Source organism: Ostrea edulis, chromosome 9, assembly GCF_947568905.1.
Source record: "Ostrea edulis chromosome 9, xbOstEdul1.1, whole genome shotgun sequence".
Taxonomy (NCBI): Eukaryota; Metazoa; Mollusca; class Bivalvia; order Ostreida; family Ostreidae; genus Ostrea; species Ostrea edulis.
In genome coordinates, this window is record NC_079172.1 from 59,171,545 (window position 1) to 59,191,408 (window position 19,864).

Here is a 19,864-nt window from a genome sequence, read left to right on the forward strand (position 1 = left end):
TAATGTGCTAAAAGGTTGGTCTGTCATTATACAGTCAAATGGCTCTAAAAGATCCATAAATCCAGAATGTAAGGTATATTTTTGTCACTGGTCCTTCCGCCCCAGCATTCTTTTTCAATTTATGGTCATCATTATTACATCCACTGACGCAGTGTCTCCCGGGCATATTTGTGAAAGAATTTACTTCTAAATGTGTTGATAAAAATTGCAAACTTGCACGCACACAAAACCAAACAATAAAAAAATGAAAGGAATGGAAAAAGTAAGAACTGTCAAAAATTATGCATTTCTTACCATCAAGAGATCTAACATTATATTTTGCAAGCAAATGATAATAATCAGTGATGACCATCTGAAATTCTTACCTTAATTAAAGTACTTCTAATCAGGACTATTGCTCTCTGATAATAAAAGGGTCCTCCATTCCATTTTTTTTTATCAGAGAACTTTACTGTACAGTATACAGAGTGGTGTCAAAATGAGTTTTATTTTCCCTATATACTCATTATTTTATTGAAATCCAACTTTTTTCAAAAACTGTTCTTGATGTCACTTTTGGTCTAATATTGAATTGAGGGAATTTTTTTATTGACTTGCAGAATTCCTTACACTTTCTTGTCATAATATTGAAATAATTTTCAGACCAGCTATAATAAGAAATGACATTTAAAACGCAAGTATAAAATTTCAGAAATCGTCACTACTATATATATTCACAGCCGAAAAATGTCATGCTAAATCAATATAAACTCATTTCTGAAATGGATAGATGAAAAATTACATGTCCATGAAGTGCAAGAAATTCTGCATCCATTTGTAAATTTCCTCAAAATTGAACCAAAAGTGACACCAGATTAAATTTTGGAAAAAAAGTTGGATATCAATTAAATATACAATGGAAAAAATAAAAACAAATATTCACTTTTGTCACCACTCCAAAGTATATAACATATACTGTACTCCTTGTTGGTATACCCCCGTCCACGCCGTTCTTCACAGAAAAAACCCTCTAGAGAACAACAATGCTGAAATATGGTTACCAATTTAATTAAAGATACACAGTGTCCTACTTAGGATTATATATATATATATATATATATATATATATATATATATACAATATATATATATATATATATACCTTCACGGTGAAACACGGTGTGATAAGCAATGAGATATCACGACAATGTTGGTGTGGGTGGCACACAATTAAGAAAGATATAAAAATGATATTGAATGTAACTTAATCAAATTCTGCTCCGATCTCTAGCCACATACTTAGACCTTACAAATACTGATCGTTTAAACTTTGTTGATTTAAAATTGACGTGTTTTTACAGACAAGTGGTTTTTTTCAGTTTGACTCGATGTTTACTACAGAGCGAGGGCCCGGAGGTACAATCTATCCCCGATTGACCTTTGACATGACATAACGTCGGAGCGTGCATTAGGACTATTCTTTCATACTGTTTACAAGTCTCTTCCCACCGTTGATACGGGGTACGTACACCGCCTGTTGTTTGTTACGTCTATCTTGACCCTTTTTGGGTGTTTACATGACGTATCCCAAACGACCAAGCTCGTATTTTGAAGCCATTTATGTACAACTGTAAATTCTGGATGCCACGAAAGTGTTAAGTACTAGACTGTTCTTTTTCACATACATTGGATATAATCATGCATACGAAAAAATTCATTAACATGTGAAAGTCTAAACGTATCATTTCTCAAGATCCAAAAATGTACCAAGATGACAACCCTATATTCTTGATTTATCACGGAAACATAAAAAAGTTTTAAATATTATAGAATATGTCACCAATCATTTCTTTACTTTCCCATGTGCTCATGTATCTGTATGTGACATTTAGTTTCTGCTGCGTGTATTGATGTTAAATTTACTAGATTTTCATGATCAATATACAAATGATATTTGCACTATGCTTTGTTTAGACTGAGTGAATAATTGAAACTGTGTAGCATCCCGATTCCGGTTTATTTTGTTATGGAGTCAACAACCGAGGAGTTTTTCAAAGCTTGCACAGACAGTCGGAGAATTACAAGAAATGGATTCAATGCAGATATTCTTGAGCAAGTCGTTGACATTCTTTTTCTTCTAAAATAATACGATAGCACAAAAAATATTCATAATCAAGCCGCATTTTTCATTAAAAATGAAAATGTATTAAAGTGTAGAGGTAGTTTTAATTCTTTAAGATAGGAAACAATACTGACAGGTAGTTTTAATTCATTAAGATAGGAAACAATACTGACAGAGAGTTTTAATTCATTAAGATAGGAAACAATACTGACAGGTAGTTTTAATTCATTAAGATAGGAAACAATACTGACAGGTAGTTTCAATTCTTTAAGATAGGAAACAATACTAACTGACAAGGTTAAACTGTAAGTATGTATGTTAGAATACGTCAACAGGGAATGACTAGGAGCCACATCTCAACATTTCACACTGTCAGTATGGATAATCGTCGTTACAGATGCTAAACAACTTCCTGAATTATCCAGTTATTATTTTTCTTATTATTGATTACTGTTTGATCAATCGTATGCTTAATATATTTTTTATCTTTTTGTTTGAATAATTGTACAGTGAATATCTTGTAAGAAACACTCATACCAAATTTTGCATGTGCATATACCTGTGTTATATAGTGAGGTTTTCCCCGGAAGTCTGGTTGTATAGTGAGGTTTCCCCCGGAAGTCTGGTTATGTAGTGAGGTTTCCCCCGGAAGTCTGGCTATATAGTGAGTTTCCCCCGGAAGTCTGGCTATATAGTGAGGTTTTCCCCGGAAGTCTGGCTATATAGTGAGTTTCCCCCGGAAGTCTGGTTATATAGTGAGGTTTCCCCCGGAAGTCTGGCTATATAGTGAGGTTTCCCCCGGAAGTCTGGTTATATAGTGAGGTTTCCCCCGGAAGTCTGGTTATATAGTGAGTTTCCCCCGGAAGTCTGGTTATATAGTGAGGTTTCCCCCGGAAGTCTGGCTATATAGTGAGGTTTCCCCCGGAAGTCTGGTTATATAGTGAGGTTTCCCCCGGAAGTCTGGTTATATAGTGAGTTTCCCCCGGAAGTCTGGTTATATAGTGAGTTTCCCCCGGAAGTCTGGTTATATAGTGAGGTTTCCCCCGGAAGTCTGGCTATATAGTGAGGTTTCCCCCGGAAGTCTGTCTATATAGTGAGGTTTCCCCCGGAAGTCTGGCTATATAGTGAGTTTCCCCCGGAAGTCTGGTTATATAGTGAGTTTCCCCAGGAAGTCTGGTTATATAGTGAGGTTTCCCCCGGATGTCTGGCTATATAGTGAGTTTCCCCCGGAAGTCTGGTTATATAGTGAGGTTTCCCCCGGAAGTCTGGTTATATAGTGAGGTTTCCACCGGAAGTCTGGCTATATAGTGAGGTTATCCCCGGAAGTCTGGCTATATAGTGAGGTTTCCCCCGGAAGTCTGGTTATATAGTGAGGTTCCCCCGGAAGTCTGGCTATATAGTGAGGTTTCCCCCGGAAGTATGGTTATATAGTTAGGTTATCCCCGGAAGTCTGTCTATATAGTGAGGTTTCCCCCGGAAGTCTGGTTATATAGTGAGGTTTCCCCTGGAAGTCTGGCTATGTAGGAAGCCTTCTTCCGGGGACGTTTCCCTACGTGGAAACAGCAAATCTATCAAGAATATTTTAAAGTGGTTCATTTCTGTGAATAAACAGCAAAAAGAAGACCGACCAGCCTATCACCGTTGATAGTAGACCTGCTCCAGTGCTTTTAAAGGTATCATTGTATAGAAAATGAACTTTACAAGGCAAAGAACCAGCTGGCATAGTAGTGTAGACCTTACTCCATTTCGTAAAATAGTATTTAAAAAGCTTTTCACTATTTCAAGACTTTTCTTTTCTTTTCATTTTCTTAAAAGTTATGACTTTTACTTACTACAGCTATCTAGAGCTTGGTGTCATTGAAGTTAATTTAATCCCGAACCAATCTGATTAAAACCAGATCCTGAGATCCGCTCACTTAGATCGCTACACTAGGGACCGAGACCGAAGACCGGGACCGAGACCGGGTTTTAGTCAGTACCGACTTCTCCTCCTTACTTTAGTATCTGGAATAGTCCTTTTCGCTATAATTTACACGTATCTATCGAAATACAAGCACGGTTTCATTTATGCACTTTACCAAAACATAAAGTCAGGAAACTAGGTACCTTTAAAAAACGATCTTACAGCAGTCGATAGCATGGTTTCTCGGCCAGTGCACGAGGTTGTGTTAACAAGTAATATTTTCATAGTCCGAAGGAAATCAGCAATTTGAAGAAATTCATTTTATTACAACATCATTGCGTTATATATATTTTACTTTACTGACTGAATTTAAACTCATTAACCATATTTGTACTTCTTCAATTTTTCTTTCGCTAAAGCCTACTGCACCGATTGAAAACATAAGCGGAGAAAATATTGATATTAATTACACCGTTATCTCACACCCAATATAAACAAGATGTTCATGGACCGGGACAAGTGTAGCCGCCTAGCGGGAAACAGGGGAGCGCAACTCACTTCTATCTCCCATCAATGTGATATGAAATTAAGCTATGTTGAAGCTTATCAAAAAGGTTAGAAATACCTCTATTTCATATGCACCAATACAAACGCTACTTGATTCTACACTAACGATGATGAACTATGTTGATGAACAGAAACCAACTGTTTTTATTTGCATTCAATGAGTATCATATGTCCGAATATTAGTATAGAATAAGCATGTAATAATCATAAACATGAAGAGACTTACAGTTCCTGTAGATTTGACAGACCCTCAAAAGCACCATTTTCTATCGTTGTTAATTGGTTATAACCCAGAATTCTGAAAAAGAAAACAAATATGACGTGACACTACTGTGACATCACACAAAGTTCTAAAGTACGTCTACAAATAGTCAAGTACTACAAAGAGAAAAGTAAACGCTCACTGAAATCAAGCACTTTATTAGATTTGTACTTCAGTATTTCAAGTCGTAGATGATTAAGATTTCTAAAGATCTTAGGGTAAAATACCCATGATAAACAAGAAAGTACCGTATTTGATTTGGAATGTATTGGGTGTATCAAGTATTATACAACCTTTTATAAGATATTTTACATACCCACAACTGTATCATTTCTTTTATTAGGACCTCAGGATTCAAACATCATTCAGTAACGACATCAAAACATAAATAAGGTACTATCCTAATGTATTATCAGATAAAAAACCACCTCAATAACATCCCAAAAATGACTTCATCTACGTGGGAATTTCAAAGTTAACACAATATGTTTAGATGTCGAGTGTGCAAAGCTCATAATCAGCTACATAGGACCTCATTGGAGAAAATGTTTTCCTGAAACGTTCTACTTTCTTATTTTTTCCCGTTCACTCACCATTCGGTCAGCGCGCGTTCACCGTTCATAGTTTTGTGTTCACCGTTCACCAACAGCTCGCGTTTGATGTTCACAAAGTGTTCAACGTGTGTTCACCCTGCGCTCAAGGTGGGTTCAGCGTTCAATCTTTTGTCTCTGTATAGTCATTAATAACTTCAAAGTGAAAGCATCGTTTGTTATAACGAGGACAAAACGTAGAGGGTAACGCCTGTGTAAAAGTAGAAGGAAGCTTACATCAGAATATTCATAGATCAAATATATAATTTGATGGCTAAAACTCTTAAATGAATTCATATCTAGCTCTGACGAACGATTTCATTGCAGTAGTGTTGACAATTATGTCCACAAAGAAGAAATAAACCTACAATTGTTTCATGTAAGTCTGCACTTATATGAACTAAAATAATTCTCGATCGAACAATAATTGGGAATATATATATCCTCACCGTCATGAAAACAACTAGTCCCTTTGAACTTAAATTTCACCCTGAAACATTATTTTGAACAGAGAGAAAATAGACCTAGCTTTCTGAGTTTGAATATCGACCTTTACTTATGTTTCGTGAGAATAGTACAACCCATGTTATCGTGTTACAGAACATGATTTTTTGTTTGATTAAAATGTGCAGGTAATGTCCAACTTTGAAAAGTATCGCAAATGATTTTTACCCGTATTTGTAATTCAAGGAAGTTAGCTCCTGATCCTTTGAGCACAACTACACAGGATGCTACAACTAAGTATTCACTGATCCCATTGGTTCAAACATATTACACATCTATCACTGAACCCTATCCAGTTGAAAAAAAATTGTATCAATTCAAATTTTGAAAGGATTATACAGGGTGTATATTTTGTGGTGGAAGGACTGATTAACCAAAAAGTTCTAAATCTGCGTGATATTCCAGTTTCTGTTTCATCCAATATATCTTCCGATTTTCATCTCCTATACGTGTATTTCAGTTTTATAATCTATGATACAAGTAGTTGAGACTTGGTACTAGTTCAAATGTTGTAATTCATTAAATTTGGTTGATATATTTCTTTCAAACAGAATACTGATTGTTTAAGAAGTCTACATTAATTTACTCGAAATTTTGTATAAATATGCAGTATGTTCGCCATTAATTAAAAAAATTGATCTCTAACCTCCACTTTGTGTAGTTCCATTTTAAATTGTATGACCAGACTTTGAAAATTATGTAAAATTTTAGAAATTGACATTACTCCTTATATGTCCTTTTAGCTCTCAATTTTGATATCATGAAGTTTTCCGTATATCAAGTGCAATAAGGCCATTATTGATTTATGTTACTAGTATTGTTTTTTTTATCTGTACTGTTAAAAGACATAATTATGTATATATTTTATTGTGTGTCCAGGGGTCCGTGTTTGTCCAAGTATCTATTTTGTATTGCTTATAGAAGTTCTGAGATTGATCACTGTTCGTTATCTTCGCCTTTCATGTAATGACAATCTGACTAAAGTACAGACCTATAGGTCTGTACTTTAGTCAGATTGATGTAATGATTGATTTGTGTTGCTTATGTTGTGTTGACACCAACAGGCAAATCAAGTTTAATTGAATAAATTTTAAGTGCAAAAGGGTCATGTTTAGAACACTGTAGCTAAATAACAAGCGTTGCAACCCCAGTATTTCTATTTAATTTCCTAATTCTACTTCAATGTATAAATCAAAAATACACTTTCCAAAAATTGACATTACTCCAAAGCTCAGGTGCGAACCTCTTTAAGCATTGTGAATAAACATATTCATAGCTTTCGTCGAATTAGACACTTGTAGTATTTGTCTCAAAAATACAAATTTATTGTTTTCCTTTACGCTTTCTTTTTCATATTGACCTCACAATTAATGAATCCTTTAAACATTCTACACGCAGTACAGTACAATAGATATTTTAATCTGTATCAAGGATAGATAAATATTGTATATCTAATTACAGTCTATGGTTACACGAATGTCTCATGTCTCTGTACTTGTGATATAATTCACGACACAAAATCTAATTGTCTTATTGCACATCCGAGATCGCCATGTTGTTACAGCTAATACAACTGAGGTAACTTACCCAAATGCCTTACAGGAGGGGTCAACAAAGTGGCATGAAGAAGTGTGAAATCTTGGAATAATGTGCTAAAAGGTTGGTCTGTCATTATACAGTCAAATAGCTCTAAAAGATCCATAAATCCAGAATGTAAGGTATATTTTTGTCACTGGTCCTTCCGCCCCAGCATTCTTTTTCAATTTATGGTCACCATTATTACATCCACTGACACAGTGTCTCCCGGGCATATTTGTGAAAGAATTTACTTCTAAATGTGTTGATAAAAATTGCAAACTTGCACGCACACAAAACCAAACAATAAAAAAAATGAAAGGAATGGAAAAAGTAAGAACTGTCAAAAATTATGCATTTCTTACCATCAAGAGATCTAACATTATATTTTGCAAGCAAATGATAAGAATCAGTGATGACCATCTGAAATTCTTACCTTAATTAAAGTACTTCTAATCAGGACTATTGCTCTCTGATAAAAAACGGATCCTCCATTCCATTTTTTTTTATCAGAGAACTTTACTGTACAGTATACAGAGTGGTGTCAAAATGAGTTTTAGTTTCCCTATATACTCATTATTTTATTGAAATCCAACTTTTTTCAAAAACTGTTCTTGATGTCACTTTTGGTCTAATATTGAATTGAGGGAATTTTTTTATTGACTTGCAGAATTCCTTACACTTTCTTGTCATAATATTGAAATAATTTTCAGACCAGCTATAATAAGAAATGACATTTAAAACGCAAGTATAAAATTTCAGAAATCGTCACTACTATATATCTTCACAGCCGAAAAATGTCATGCTAAATCAATATAAATTCATTTCTGAAATGGCAAGATGAAAAATTACATGTCCATTAAGTGCAAGAAATTCTGCATCCATTTGTAAATTTCCTCAAAATTGAACCAAGTGACACCAGATTAAATTTTGGAAAAAAAGTTGGATATCAATTAAATATACAATGGAAAAAATAAAAACAAATACTCACTTTTGTCACCACTCCAAAGTATATAACACATACTGTACTCCTTGTTGGTATACCTCCCCCCCCCCTCTCCACAGAAAAAACTCTAGAGAACAACAATGCTGAAATATGGTTACCAATTTAATTAAAGATACACAGTGTCCTACTTAGGATATATATATATATATATATATATATATATATATATATACATTCACGGTGAAACACGGTGTAATAAGCAATGAGATATAACGACAATGTTGGTGTGGGTGGCACACAATTAAGAAAGATATAAAAATGATATTGAATGTACCTTAATCAAATTCTGTTCCGATTGCTAGCCGCATACTTAGACCTTACAAATACTGATCGTTTAAACTTTTGTTGATTAAAAATTGACGTGTTTTTACAGACAAGTGTCTTTTTTAGTTGACTCGATGTTTACTACAGAGCGAGGGCCCGGATGTACAATCTATCACGATTGACCTTTGACATGACATAACCTCGGAGCGTGCATTAGGACTATTCTTTCATACTGTTTACAAGTCTCTTCCCACCGTTGATACGGGGTACGTACACCGTCTGTTTTTTGTTACATCTATCTTGACCCTTTTTGGGTGTTTACATGACGTATCCCAAACGACCAAGCTCGTATTTTGAAGCCATTCATGTACAACTGTAAATTCTGGATGCCACGAAAGTGTTAAGTACTAGACTGTTCTTTTTCACATATATTGGATATAATAACAACCACCACCCATTTTTTAAAAATTACCCAAAACAATAAAAATCAGGTGTAATTACCAATTTTGAGTATGCTGATTTCAAATCTGGATTCCTTTTACTCCAATTTCTTATAGAAAATGAGGTATAGTGTCTTAAACACCCCTACCGTCAGGTTGCCTAAAACGGAAAATGTTTCATTTCGCATCAAAAAGTGACCCAACTTTATTTCTTGAAACACCATTACCCAAAACAATAAAAAGCAGGTGTAATTACCAATTTTGAGTATGCTGAATCCAATTCTGAATTCCTTTTACTCCACTTCCTTACAGAAAATGAGGTATAGTGTCTTAAACACCCCTACCGTCAGGTTGTCAAAAATTGAAAATGTTCCATTTCACATTAAAAAGTGACCTGAAAGTTATTTCTTGAAATAAGGCATACAACAGAAAAGGAAAACAATTAATACTGAATTGTTCCATGAACATTTTTAGTTGTTTTGGAATATATCCCACCTCTGGACTTCACAGATACAGGAAAGGAAGAGGAATACGGAGTGGATCAACGATCTTAAATTTAATCAGATTGGGCCATAGCCTAATGAACTGATGAACAGGAGCAAAAGTAAAATTAATAGGAAAACTGATTTATTTAACATCAGCAAGTCTTTTCCGAGAACTTCTGGTAGAGCTGTCGGGGGGTGGGGGGGTGGGGGGGGGCTGAGTTGCATCATTATCAGAATTTACCGAAACAGTGGACTCTCTGGCCAGTCTGGGGGCTGAGCTAGTTGCATCAGAACTGACAGAAGCAGAACTCTGACCAGTCAGGGGGCTGAGTGGTATCAGAATTATTTATTTATTTTTATTTTTTTAAAAATTCAGAAATTGAAAAACTGCATGATCAGATTTTTTTGTAACACTAATAATTAATGTCCCTTTATTGCGATGACTCTTCAAGTACAAACCATGATATTAAAAAAAAAATGAAATGATAGATAAATAAATAAATAAAATATTTGTAAGTTACTTTATTCATCTGTAAGTAAGTCACTAATTAAGTGTAACTGGTGGCAGTGCAACTTGCAAGTGAAAATTGCATCATCTGTAGCTTATGACCCCTTTTGTCTTGCCTTGTAATTAATATTGTTGAAAATTTGGCAAATAGCATTTTTAACCCCCCAGTCCATACCCCACTTTTCTTTAAACGTTAAAAATCCAGCTAATTCAGTGAGGAAGAACCTCTAGACTATATCAAATTAAATACCGCACTGCTATCAGTCACAGATTGACACTGGTAGGGGTATGGGGACCTGGTCTGTGAGTGTGATGGAAAACATTCTGATGAAAATAAAGATTCACTCATCATTCAGAAATGTATAAACATTGTATTATTGTATACCACCGGTACGTTGTGAGTACGTTAATAATGGGAGTTATCTTTCCTTGGATATCTAAATCAATCAAATACTATATGAACACGGGCAATTATCGTCCATGTTTGACCTCAGTATAATTTATTTATGCATAAAATGTATTAATATGTCACTCTTTGTTGCGTATTTCACCGTTAAGTAAATGTTTACATATACTCGCTCTGTTTAATCGCTTCAATCTCAAAGGGATTTTCTGGAATGTGTGTAATCACGTGAGATACGCTAAATATAGCTATTTTAGATCCAAACGATCAACTTCGCATCATTCGTAGGCTCTAGGTTTATCCATACTAGCCCGTAAAATATAGGGTGGAACCTCGTCCCACTTTTCCTGTAGAAATAAAAATAGAACATGACGCGCCACCTAGCGAGCGTGGTTGTTGCTAGATATAATCATGCATACGAAAAAATTCAATAACATGTGAAAGTCTAAACGTATCATTTCTCAAGATCTCAAGATATTCTTGATTTATCACGGAAACATAAAAAAGTTTTAAATATTATAGAATATGTCACCAATCATTTCTTTACTTTCCCATGTGCTCATGTATCTGTATGTGACATTTAGTTTCTGCTGCGTGTATTGATGTTAAATTTACTAGCCTTTCATGATCAATATACAAATGATATTTGCACTATGCTTTGTTTAGACTGAATGAATAATTGAAACTGTGTAGCATCCCGATTCCGGTTTATTTTGTTATGGAGTCAACAATCGAGGAGTTTTTCAAAGCTTGTACAAACAGCCGGAGAATTACAAGAAATGGATTCAATGCAGATAGTCTTGAGCAAGTCGTTGACATTCTTTTTCTTCTAAAATAATACGATAGCACAAAAAATATTCATAATCAAGCCGCATTTTTCATTAAAAATGAAAAGCATTAAAGTGTAGAGGTAGTTTTAATTCTTTAAGATAGGAAACAATACTGACAGGTAGTTTTAATTCATTAAGATAGGAAACAATACTGACAGGGAGTTTTAATTCATTAAGATTGGAAACAATACTGACAGGTAGTTTTAATTCATTAAGATCGGAAACAATACTGACAGGTAGTTTTAATTCATTAAGATAGGAAACAATACTGACAGGTAGTTTTAATTCTTTAAGATAGGAAACAATACTAACTGACAAGGTTAAACTGTAAGTATGTATGTTAGAATACGTCAACAGGGAATGACTAGGAGCCACATCTCAACATTTCACACTGTCAGTATGGATAATCGTCGTTACAGATGCTAAACAACTTCCTGAATTATCCAGTTATTATTTTTCTTATTATTGATTACTGTTTGATCAATCGTATGCTTAATATATTTTTTATCTTTTTGTTTGAATAATTGTACAGTGAATATCTTGTAAGAAACACTCATACCAAATTTTGCATGTGCATATACCTGTGTTATATAGTGAGATTTCCCCCGGAAGTCTGGTTATATAGTGAGGTCTCCCCCGGAAGTCTGGTTATATAATGAGGTTTCCCCCGGAAGTCTGGTTATGTAGTGAGGTTTCCCCCGGAAGTCTGGCTATATAGTGAGTTTCCCCCGGAAGTCTGGTTATATAGTGAGGTTTTCCCCGGAAGTCTGGCTATATAGTGAGGTTTCCCCCGGAAGTCTGGCTATATAGTGAGGTTTCCCCCGGAAGTCTCGCTATATAGTGAGGTTTCCCCCGGAAGTCTGGTTATATAGTGAGGTTTCCCCTGGAAGTCTGGTTATATAGTGAGGTTTCCCCCGGAAGTCTGGTTATATAGTGAGGTTTCCCCCGGAAGTTTGGCTATGTAGGAAGCCTTCTCCCGGGGACGTTTCCCTATATAGACAGACTTCCACGGGTCATTATATAGCCAGTCTTCCCCCTTTATTGTGAGGCTTTTCCCCCTTACTTTAGTATCTGGAATAGTCCTTTTCGCTATAATTTACACGTATCAGCACGGTTTCATTTATGCTCTTTACCAAAACATAAAGTCCGGAAATTAGGTACCTTTAAAAAAAAACTATTTTATAGCAGTCGATAGCATGGCTTCTGAGGCAGTGCACGAGGTTGTGTTAAGAACTAATATTCTCATATTTAACTTGTCAGTGACTCTTTTGATATCCGAAGGAAATCAGCAATTTGAAGAAATTAATTTTATTACAACATCATTGCGTTATATATATTATACTTTACTGACTGAAACTAAACTCATTAACCATATTTGTACTTCTTCAATTTTTCTTTCGCAAAGCCTACTGCACCGATTGAAAATATAAGCGGAGAAAAGATTGATATTAATTACACCGTTATCTCACACCCAATATAAACAAGATGTTCATGGACCGGGACAAGTGTAGCCGCCTAGCGGGAAACAGGGGAGCGCAACTCACTTCTATCTCCCATCAATGTGATATGAAATTAAGCTATGTTGAAGCTTATCAAAAAGGTTAGAAATACCTCTATTTCATATGCACCAATACAAACGCTACTTGATTTTACACTAATGATGATGAACTATGTTGATGAACAGAAACCAACTGTTGTCTTTATTTGCATTCAATGAGTATCATTTGTCCGAATATTAGTATATAATAAGCATGTAATAATCATAAACATGTGGAGACTTACAGTGTCTGTAGATTTGACAGACCCTCAAAAGCACCATTTCCTATCGTTGTTAATTGGTTACTAAAAAGATATCTGAAAAAGAAAACGTATGACCTGTGACTACTGTGACTTCACACAAAGTTGTATGTAACGTTTATGTCCTTGTTTTGCAATGTACTAATTGTACACTGAATATCTTGTAAGAAACACGCATACCAAATTATGCATGTACATATGCCTGTCTTATGTAGTGAGGTTTTCCCCGGAAGTTTGGCTTTATAGGAAGCCTTCTCCCGGAGAAGTCTCACTATATAGCCAGTCCTCCACTTTTTTGTGAGACTTCTCCCCCTTACTTTAGTATCTGGCATAATCCTTTTCGCTATAATTTACACGTATCTATTGAAATACAAACACGGTTTCATTTATGCACTTTACCAAAAACATAAAGTCAAGAAACTAGGTACCTTTAAAAAACGATCTCACAGCAGTCGATAGCATGGTTTCTCGGCCAGTGCACGAGGTTGTGTTAACAAGTAATATTTTCATAGTCCGAAGGAAATCAGCAATTTGAAGAAATTAATTTTATTACAACATCATTGCGTTATATATATTATACTTTACTGACTGAAACTAAACTCATTAACCATATTTGTACTTCTTCAATTTTTCTTTCGCTAAAGCCTACTGCACCGATTGAAATTATAAGCGGAGAAAATATTGATATTAATTACACCGTTATCTCACACCCAATATAAACAAGATGTTCATGGACCGGGACAAGTGTAGCCGCCTAGCGGGAAACAGGGGAGCGCAACTCACTTCTATCTCCCATCAATGTGATATGAAATTAAGCTATGTTGAAGCTTATCAAAAAGGTTAGAAATACCTCTATTTCATATGCACCATTACAAACGCTACTTGATTCTACACTAATGATGATGAACTATGTTGATGAACAGAAACCAACTGTTGTCTTTATTTGCATTCAATGAGTATCATTTGTCCGAATATTAGTATAGAATAAGCATGTAATAATCATAAACATGTAGAGACTTACAGTGTCTGTAGATTTGACAGACCCTCAAAAGCACCATTTCCTATCGTTGTTAATTGGTTATTATACAGATGTCTGAAAAAGAAAACAAATATGACGTGACACTACTGTGACATCACACAAAGTTCTACAGTACGTCTGCAAATAGTCAAGTACTACAAAGAGATAATTAAACGCTCACTGAAATCAAGCACTTTATTAGATTTGTACTTCAGTGTTTCAAGTCGAAGATGATTAAGACTTCTAAAGATCTTAGGGTAAAATACCCATGATAAACAAGAAAGTACCGTATTTGATTTGGAATGTATTGGGTGTATCAAGTATTATACAACCTTTTATAAGATATTTTACACACCCACAACTGTATTATTTCTTTTATTAGGACCTCAAGATTCAAACATCATTCAGTAACGATATCAAAACATAAATAAGGTACTATCCTAATGTAATATCAGATAAAAAAAAAACCCCCACCTCAATAACATCCCAACAATAACTTAATCTACGTGGGAATTTCAAAGTTAACACAATATGTTTAGATGTCGAGTGTGCAAATCTCAGAATCAGTTAAATCGGACCTCATTGGAGAAAACGTTTTCCTGAAATGTTCTACTTCCTCATTGTTTTCTGTTCACTCACCATTCGGTCAGCGCGCGTTCACCGTTCATAGTTTTGTGTTCACCGTTCACCGCTCGCGATTGATGTTCACAAAGTGTTCATCGTGTGTTCACCCTGCGCTCAAAGTGGGTTCAGCGTTCAGTGTTTTGTCTCTGTATAGTCATTAATAACTCCAAAGTGAAAGCATCGTTTGTTATAACGAGGACAAAACGTAGAGAGTAACGCCTGTGTAAAAGTAAAAGGAAACTTACATCAGAATATTCATAGATCAAATATATAATTTGATGGCTAAAACTCTTAAATGAATTCATATCTAGCTCTGACCAGCGATTTCATTGCAGTAGTGTTGACAATTATGTCCACAAAGAAGAAATAAACCTACAATTGTATCATATAAGTCTGCACTTATATGAACTAAAATAATTCTCGATCGAACAATAATTGGGAATATATATATCCTTACCGTCATGAAAACAACTAGTCCCTTTGAACTTAAATTTCACCCTGAAATATTATTTTGAACAGGTAGAAAATAGACCTAGCTTTCTGAGTGTGAATATCGACCTTTACTTATGTTTCGAAGGAATAGTACAATCCATGTTATCGTGTTACAGAACATGATTTTTTGTTTGATTAAAATGTGCAGGTAATGTCCAACTTTGAAAAGTATCGCAAATGATTTTTACCCGTATTTGTAATTCAAGGAAGTTAGCTCCTGATCCTTTGAGCACAACTACACAGGATGCTACAACTAAGTATTCACTGATCCCATTGGTTCAAACATATTACACATCTATCACTGAACCCTATCCAGTTGAAAAAAAATTGTATCAATTCAAATTTTGAAAGGATTATACAGGGTGTATATTTTGTGGTGGAAGGACTGATTAACCAAAACGTTCTAAATCTGCGTGATATTCCAGTTTCTGTTTCATCCAATATATCTTCCGATTTTCATCTCCTATACGTGTATTTCAGTTTTATAATCTATGATACAAGTAGTTGAGACTTGGTACTAGTTCAAATGTTGTAATTCATTAAATTTGGTTGATATATTTCTTTCAAACAGAATACTGATTGTTTAAGAAGTCTACATTAATTTACTCGAAATTTTGTATAAATATGCAGTATTTTCGCCATTAATTAAATTTTTTTATCTCTAACCTCCACTTTGTGTAGTTCCATTTTAAATTGTATGACCAGACTTTGAAAATTATGTAAAATTTTAGAAATTGACATTACTCCTTATATGTCCTTTTAGCTCTCAATTTTGATATCATGAAGTTTTCCGTATATCAAGTGCAAAAAGGCCATTATTGATTTATGTTACTAGTATTGTTTTTTTTTATCTGTACTGTTAAAAGACATAATTATGTATATATTTTATTGTGTGTCCAGGGGTCCGTGTTTGTCCAAGTATCTATTTTGTATTGCTTATAGAAGTTCTGAGATTGATCACTGTTCGTTATCTTCGCCTTTCATGTAATGATTGATTTGTGTTGCTTATGTTGTGTTGACACCAACAGGCAAATCAAGTTTAATTCAATAAATTTTAAGTGCAAAAGGGTCATGTTTAGAACACTGTAGCTAAATAACAAGCGTTGCAACCCCAGTATTTCTATTTAATTTCCTAATTCTACTTCAATGTATAAATCAAAAATACACTTTCCAAAACTTGACATTACTCCAAAGCTCAGGTGCGAACCTCTTTAAGCATTGTGAATAAACATATTCACAGCTTTCGTCGAATTAGACACTTGTAGTATTTGTCTCAAAAATACAAATTTATTGTTTTCCTTTACGCTTTCTTTTTCATATTGACCTCACAATTAATGAATCCTTTAAACATTCTACACGCAGTACAGTACAATAGATATTTTAATCTGTATCAAGGATAGACAAATATTGTATATCTAATTACAATCTATGGTTACACGAATGTCTCATGTCTCTGTACTTGTGATATAATTCATGACACAAAATCTAATTGTCCTATTGCACATCCGAGATCGCCATGTTGTTACAGCTAATACAACTGAGGTAACTTACCCAAATGCCTTACAGGAGGGGTCAACAAAGTGGCATGAAGAAGTGTGAAATCTTGGAATAATGTGCTAAAAGGTTGGTCTGTCATTATACAGTCAAATAGCTCTAAAAGATCCATAAATCCAGAATGTAAGGTATATTTTTGTCACTGGTCCTTCCGCCCCAGCATTCTTTTTCAATTTATGATCATCATTATTACATCCACTGACGCAATGTCTCCCGGGCATATTTGTGAAAGAATTTACGTCTAAATGTGTTGATAAAAATTGCAAACTTGCACGCACACAAAACCAAACAATAAAAAAATGAAAGGAATGGAAAAAGTAGTAACTGTCAAAAATTATGCATTTCTTACCATCATGAGATCTAACATTATATTTTGCAAGCAAATGATAAGAATCAGTGATGACCATCTGAAATTCTTACCTGAATCAAAGTACTTCTAATCAGGACTATTGCTCTCTGATAATAAAAGGGTCCTCCATTCCATTTTTTTTTTATCAGAGAACTTTACTGTACAGTATACAGAGTGGTGTCAAAATGAGTTTTATTTTCCCTATATACTCATTATTTTATTGAAATCCAACTTTTTTCAAAAACTGTTCTTGATGTCACTTTTGGTCTAATATTGAATTGAGGGAATTTTTTTATTGACTTGCAGAATTCCTTACACTTTCTTGTCATAATATTGAAATAATTTTCAGACCAGCTATAATAAGAAATGACATTTTAAACTCAAGTATAAAATTTCAGAAATCGTCACTACTATATATCTTGACAGCCAAAAAATTTCATACTAAATCAATATAAACTCATTTCTGAAATGGATAGATGAAAAATTACATGTCCATTAAGGTGGGTCCTTAGTCCTGGATTTTTGGGGTTTAGGTAGCATTGTTTTGTTTGGAATCAATGAATTAACATTCAGAGTAATGAAAAAATGCAAATTAGTTAAGGATTTCCATATTGATTTTCATAACAGACACCACTCAAGTAATGTACCCCTATGTAGATTTTTATGAAATTCATTGGAAACAGTTATTTGTCGTTATTTTAAAATAAAAACAACAAGAAAATTGTTTAATAGCATTTATTTATCAAGAAACATGTCAATAACTAAAACACATGTCATTTTCAATATGTTCATTACCGTATATACTCGCCTATAAGTCGGTGTTTTGGGAGTCAATTTTTGGTCCAAAACTCTATGTCCGACTTATAGGCGCGTCCTAAGAAGACTGGTATTTTTCTGGGCGGCGTAATGTAGTGTTTTTAAACAACTCCGATGATTATCATGGACTACCACACAAATGATTATTGTTCACAAATATTTAGACATATTGTATTGTTTATGTATTTTAAAATCATGTATAAAGTACAAGTATTTATATATTTTTATCTAGTTTAAAATTATTTACATACCGGTGTAGCGGTGATCGGGGATCATGGTCCATAATAGATCAAGGGATGCGTTTAAACCCCAAACGGATATGGCTTGGATATTGAACACCTCATAATTATTAATTTCTCAAAATATTTTTTGAAACATAGGTAAAAACACTAGAGCATTGATTTGAAATTGTCAACCTATTCTGACAAAAATTTGTACCGACTTATAAGCGGGTCAATGACAAATTCCTACAAAATAACCTTAAAAAATACAACCGAGTATATACGGTAAGTTTTAGAATAATAAGTGCAGAATTATTGAATTATCGATATTCTCCAAAATGTTAAAAAACGAATAAATGTGGACACAATTTCCTTATAGCATGGTTTACATATCATTTTTTCAGTTTATATTAGTAGATGTACATCTATTATAGTTATTTATGAAAAAAATCCATACCTTTCCTTAATAATTTCAAATTTATAGCTTCTAGAGTATGTATACCCACATAAAAAACCGAAGTCTGGCACCATACAGCTGAGCTATTCAAAATCACCCATGGATTAAAATTTTATGTAATTTCACAAAAAGACACAGATAATGATTCCTTATCACCTTGGTAAAATGTTTGAAAAATAAGGGAAATCTATCGCATAATGGACTTGATCAATAATTTATTGAAAACGGAGTTATTGTCCTTGGATTCAATATTTTGAAACATATCATTGACTATTCAAATATAACTAAGACTTTTGAAATATTTTATGCCTGAAATTTTTTTTAAAATAACTATTGAAAAAGACTCCAACAAAATTTATGTTAAAGTCATTAAATCATTGACTTTGCAAATCTTTTAAGGTATTCCATGTATAATGAAAGGATAATGAACAATTTATAAATGTTTATTGTTAAATAATGATGAAAGTGAAGCAGATGAAATTCACATGACTGGTAAATGATTAGAAGCTGACCTTTTTGCACTTAAAACTTTTTGGAAGAGTTGTCTGCCCTTTGTAAAAATACGAAAAATCTAGTTTTCTAAAAATGTGTGTGGTCAATGATTAATTTTATTTCATATTTTCATTAAGAGAAAGTGTATGTAACTTTCTACCAAGAGATTTGTATGAAAATTTAATTTCTATTTAAAATATTGTAATAAAACATGCTTTTCCCATATACTTCAATGTTAAATTCTAGGTGAAATAAATCAAGCAGTAAACAAAATTTTGAAAATTCCTATGGTGGATTATTTTTATTTCATGAACCCTTCAAAATGATACCATGGTTACAAAAATTCCACCATCCATTTATTAGATATGAAATATGTTCATTATACATTGAATACCTTAAGTGCAAGAAATTCTGCATCCATTTGTAAATTTCCTCAAAATTGAACCAAAAGTAACACCAGATTAAATTTTGGAAAAAAAGTTGGATATCAATTAAATATACAATGGAAAAAATAAAAACAAATATTTACTTTTGTCACCACTCCAAAGTATATAACACATACTGTACTCCTTGTTGGTATACCCCCGCCCCCGCCCTTCTCCACAG

General features: G+C 33.8%; 1 protein-coding gene across 5 annotated transcripts in view; it reads right to left on the minus strand.

Annotated features, from left to right (window-relative positions):
- LOC125660038 (slit homolog 2 protein-like) overlaps nucleotides 1-19,864 on the minus strand; it is a 66,279-nt gene that overhangs the window by 26,071 nt on the left and 20,344 nt on the right. For 4 of the 5 annotated variants that reach the window (XM_056149719.1, XM_056149717.1, XM_056149716.1 and 1 more), the window contains exons 2-4: nucleotides 14,257-14,328; nucleotides 13,221-13,292; nucleotides 4,798-4,869 (exon numbers count right to left, since the gene is read on the minus strand). In XM_056149719.1, the coding sequence (XP_056005694.1) occupies nucleotides 4,798-4,869; nucleotides 13,221-13,292; nucleotides 14,257-14,328 (216 nt within the window). The remainder of the gene's footprint in view (nucleotides 1-4,797; nucleotides 4,870-13,220; nucleotides 13,293-14,256; nucleotides 14,329-19,864) is intronic. The other variant, XM_056149720.1, reaches the window with a different exon arrangement.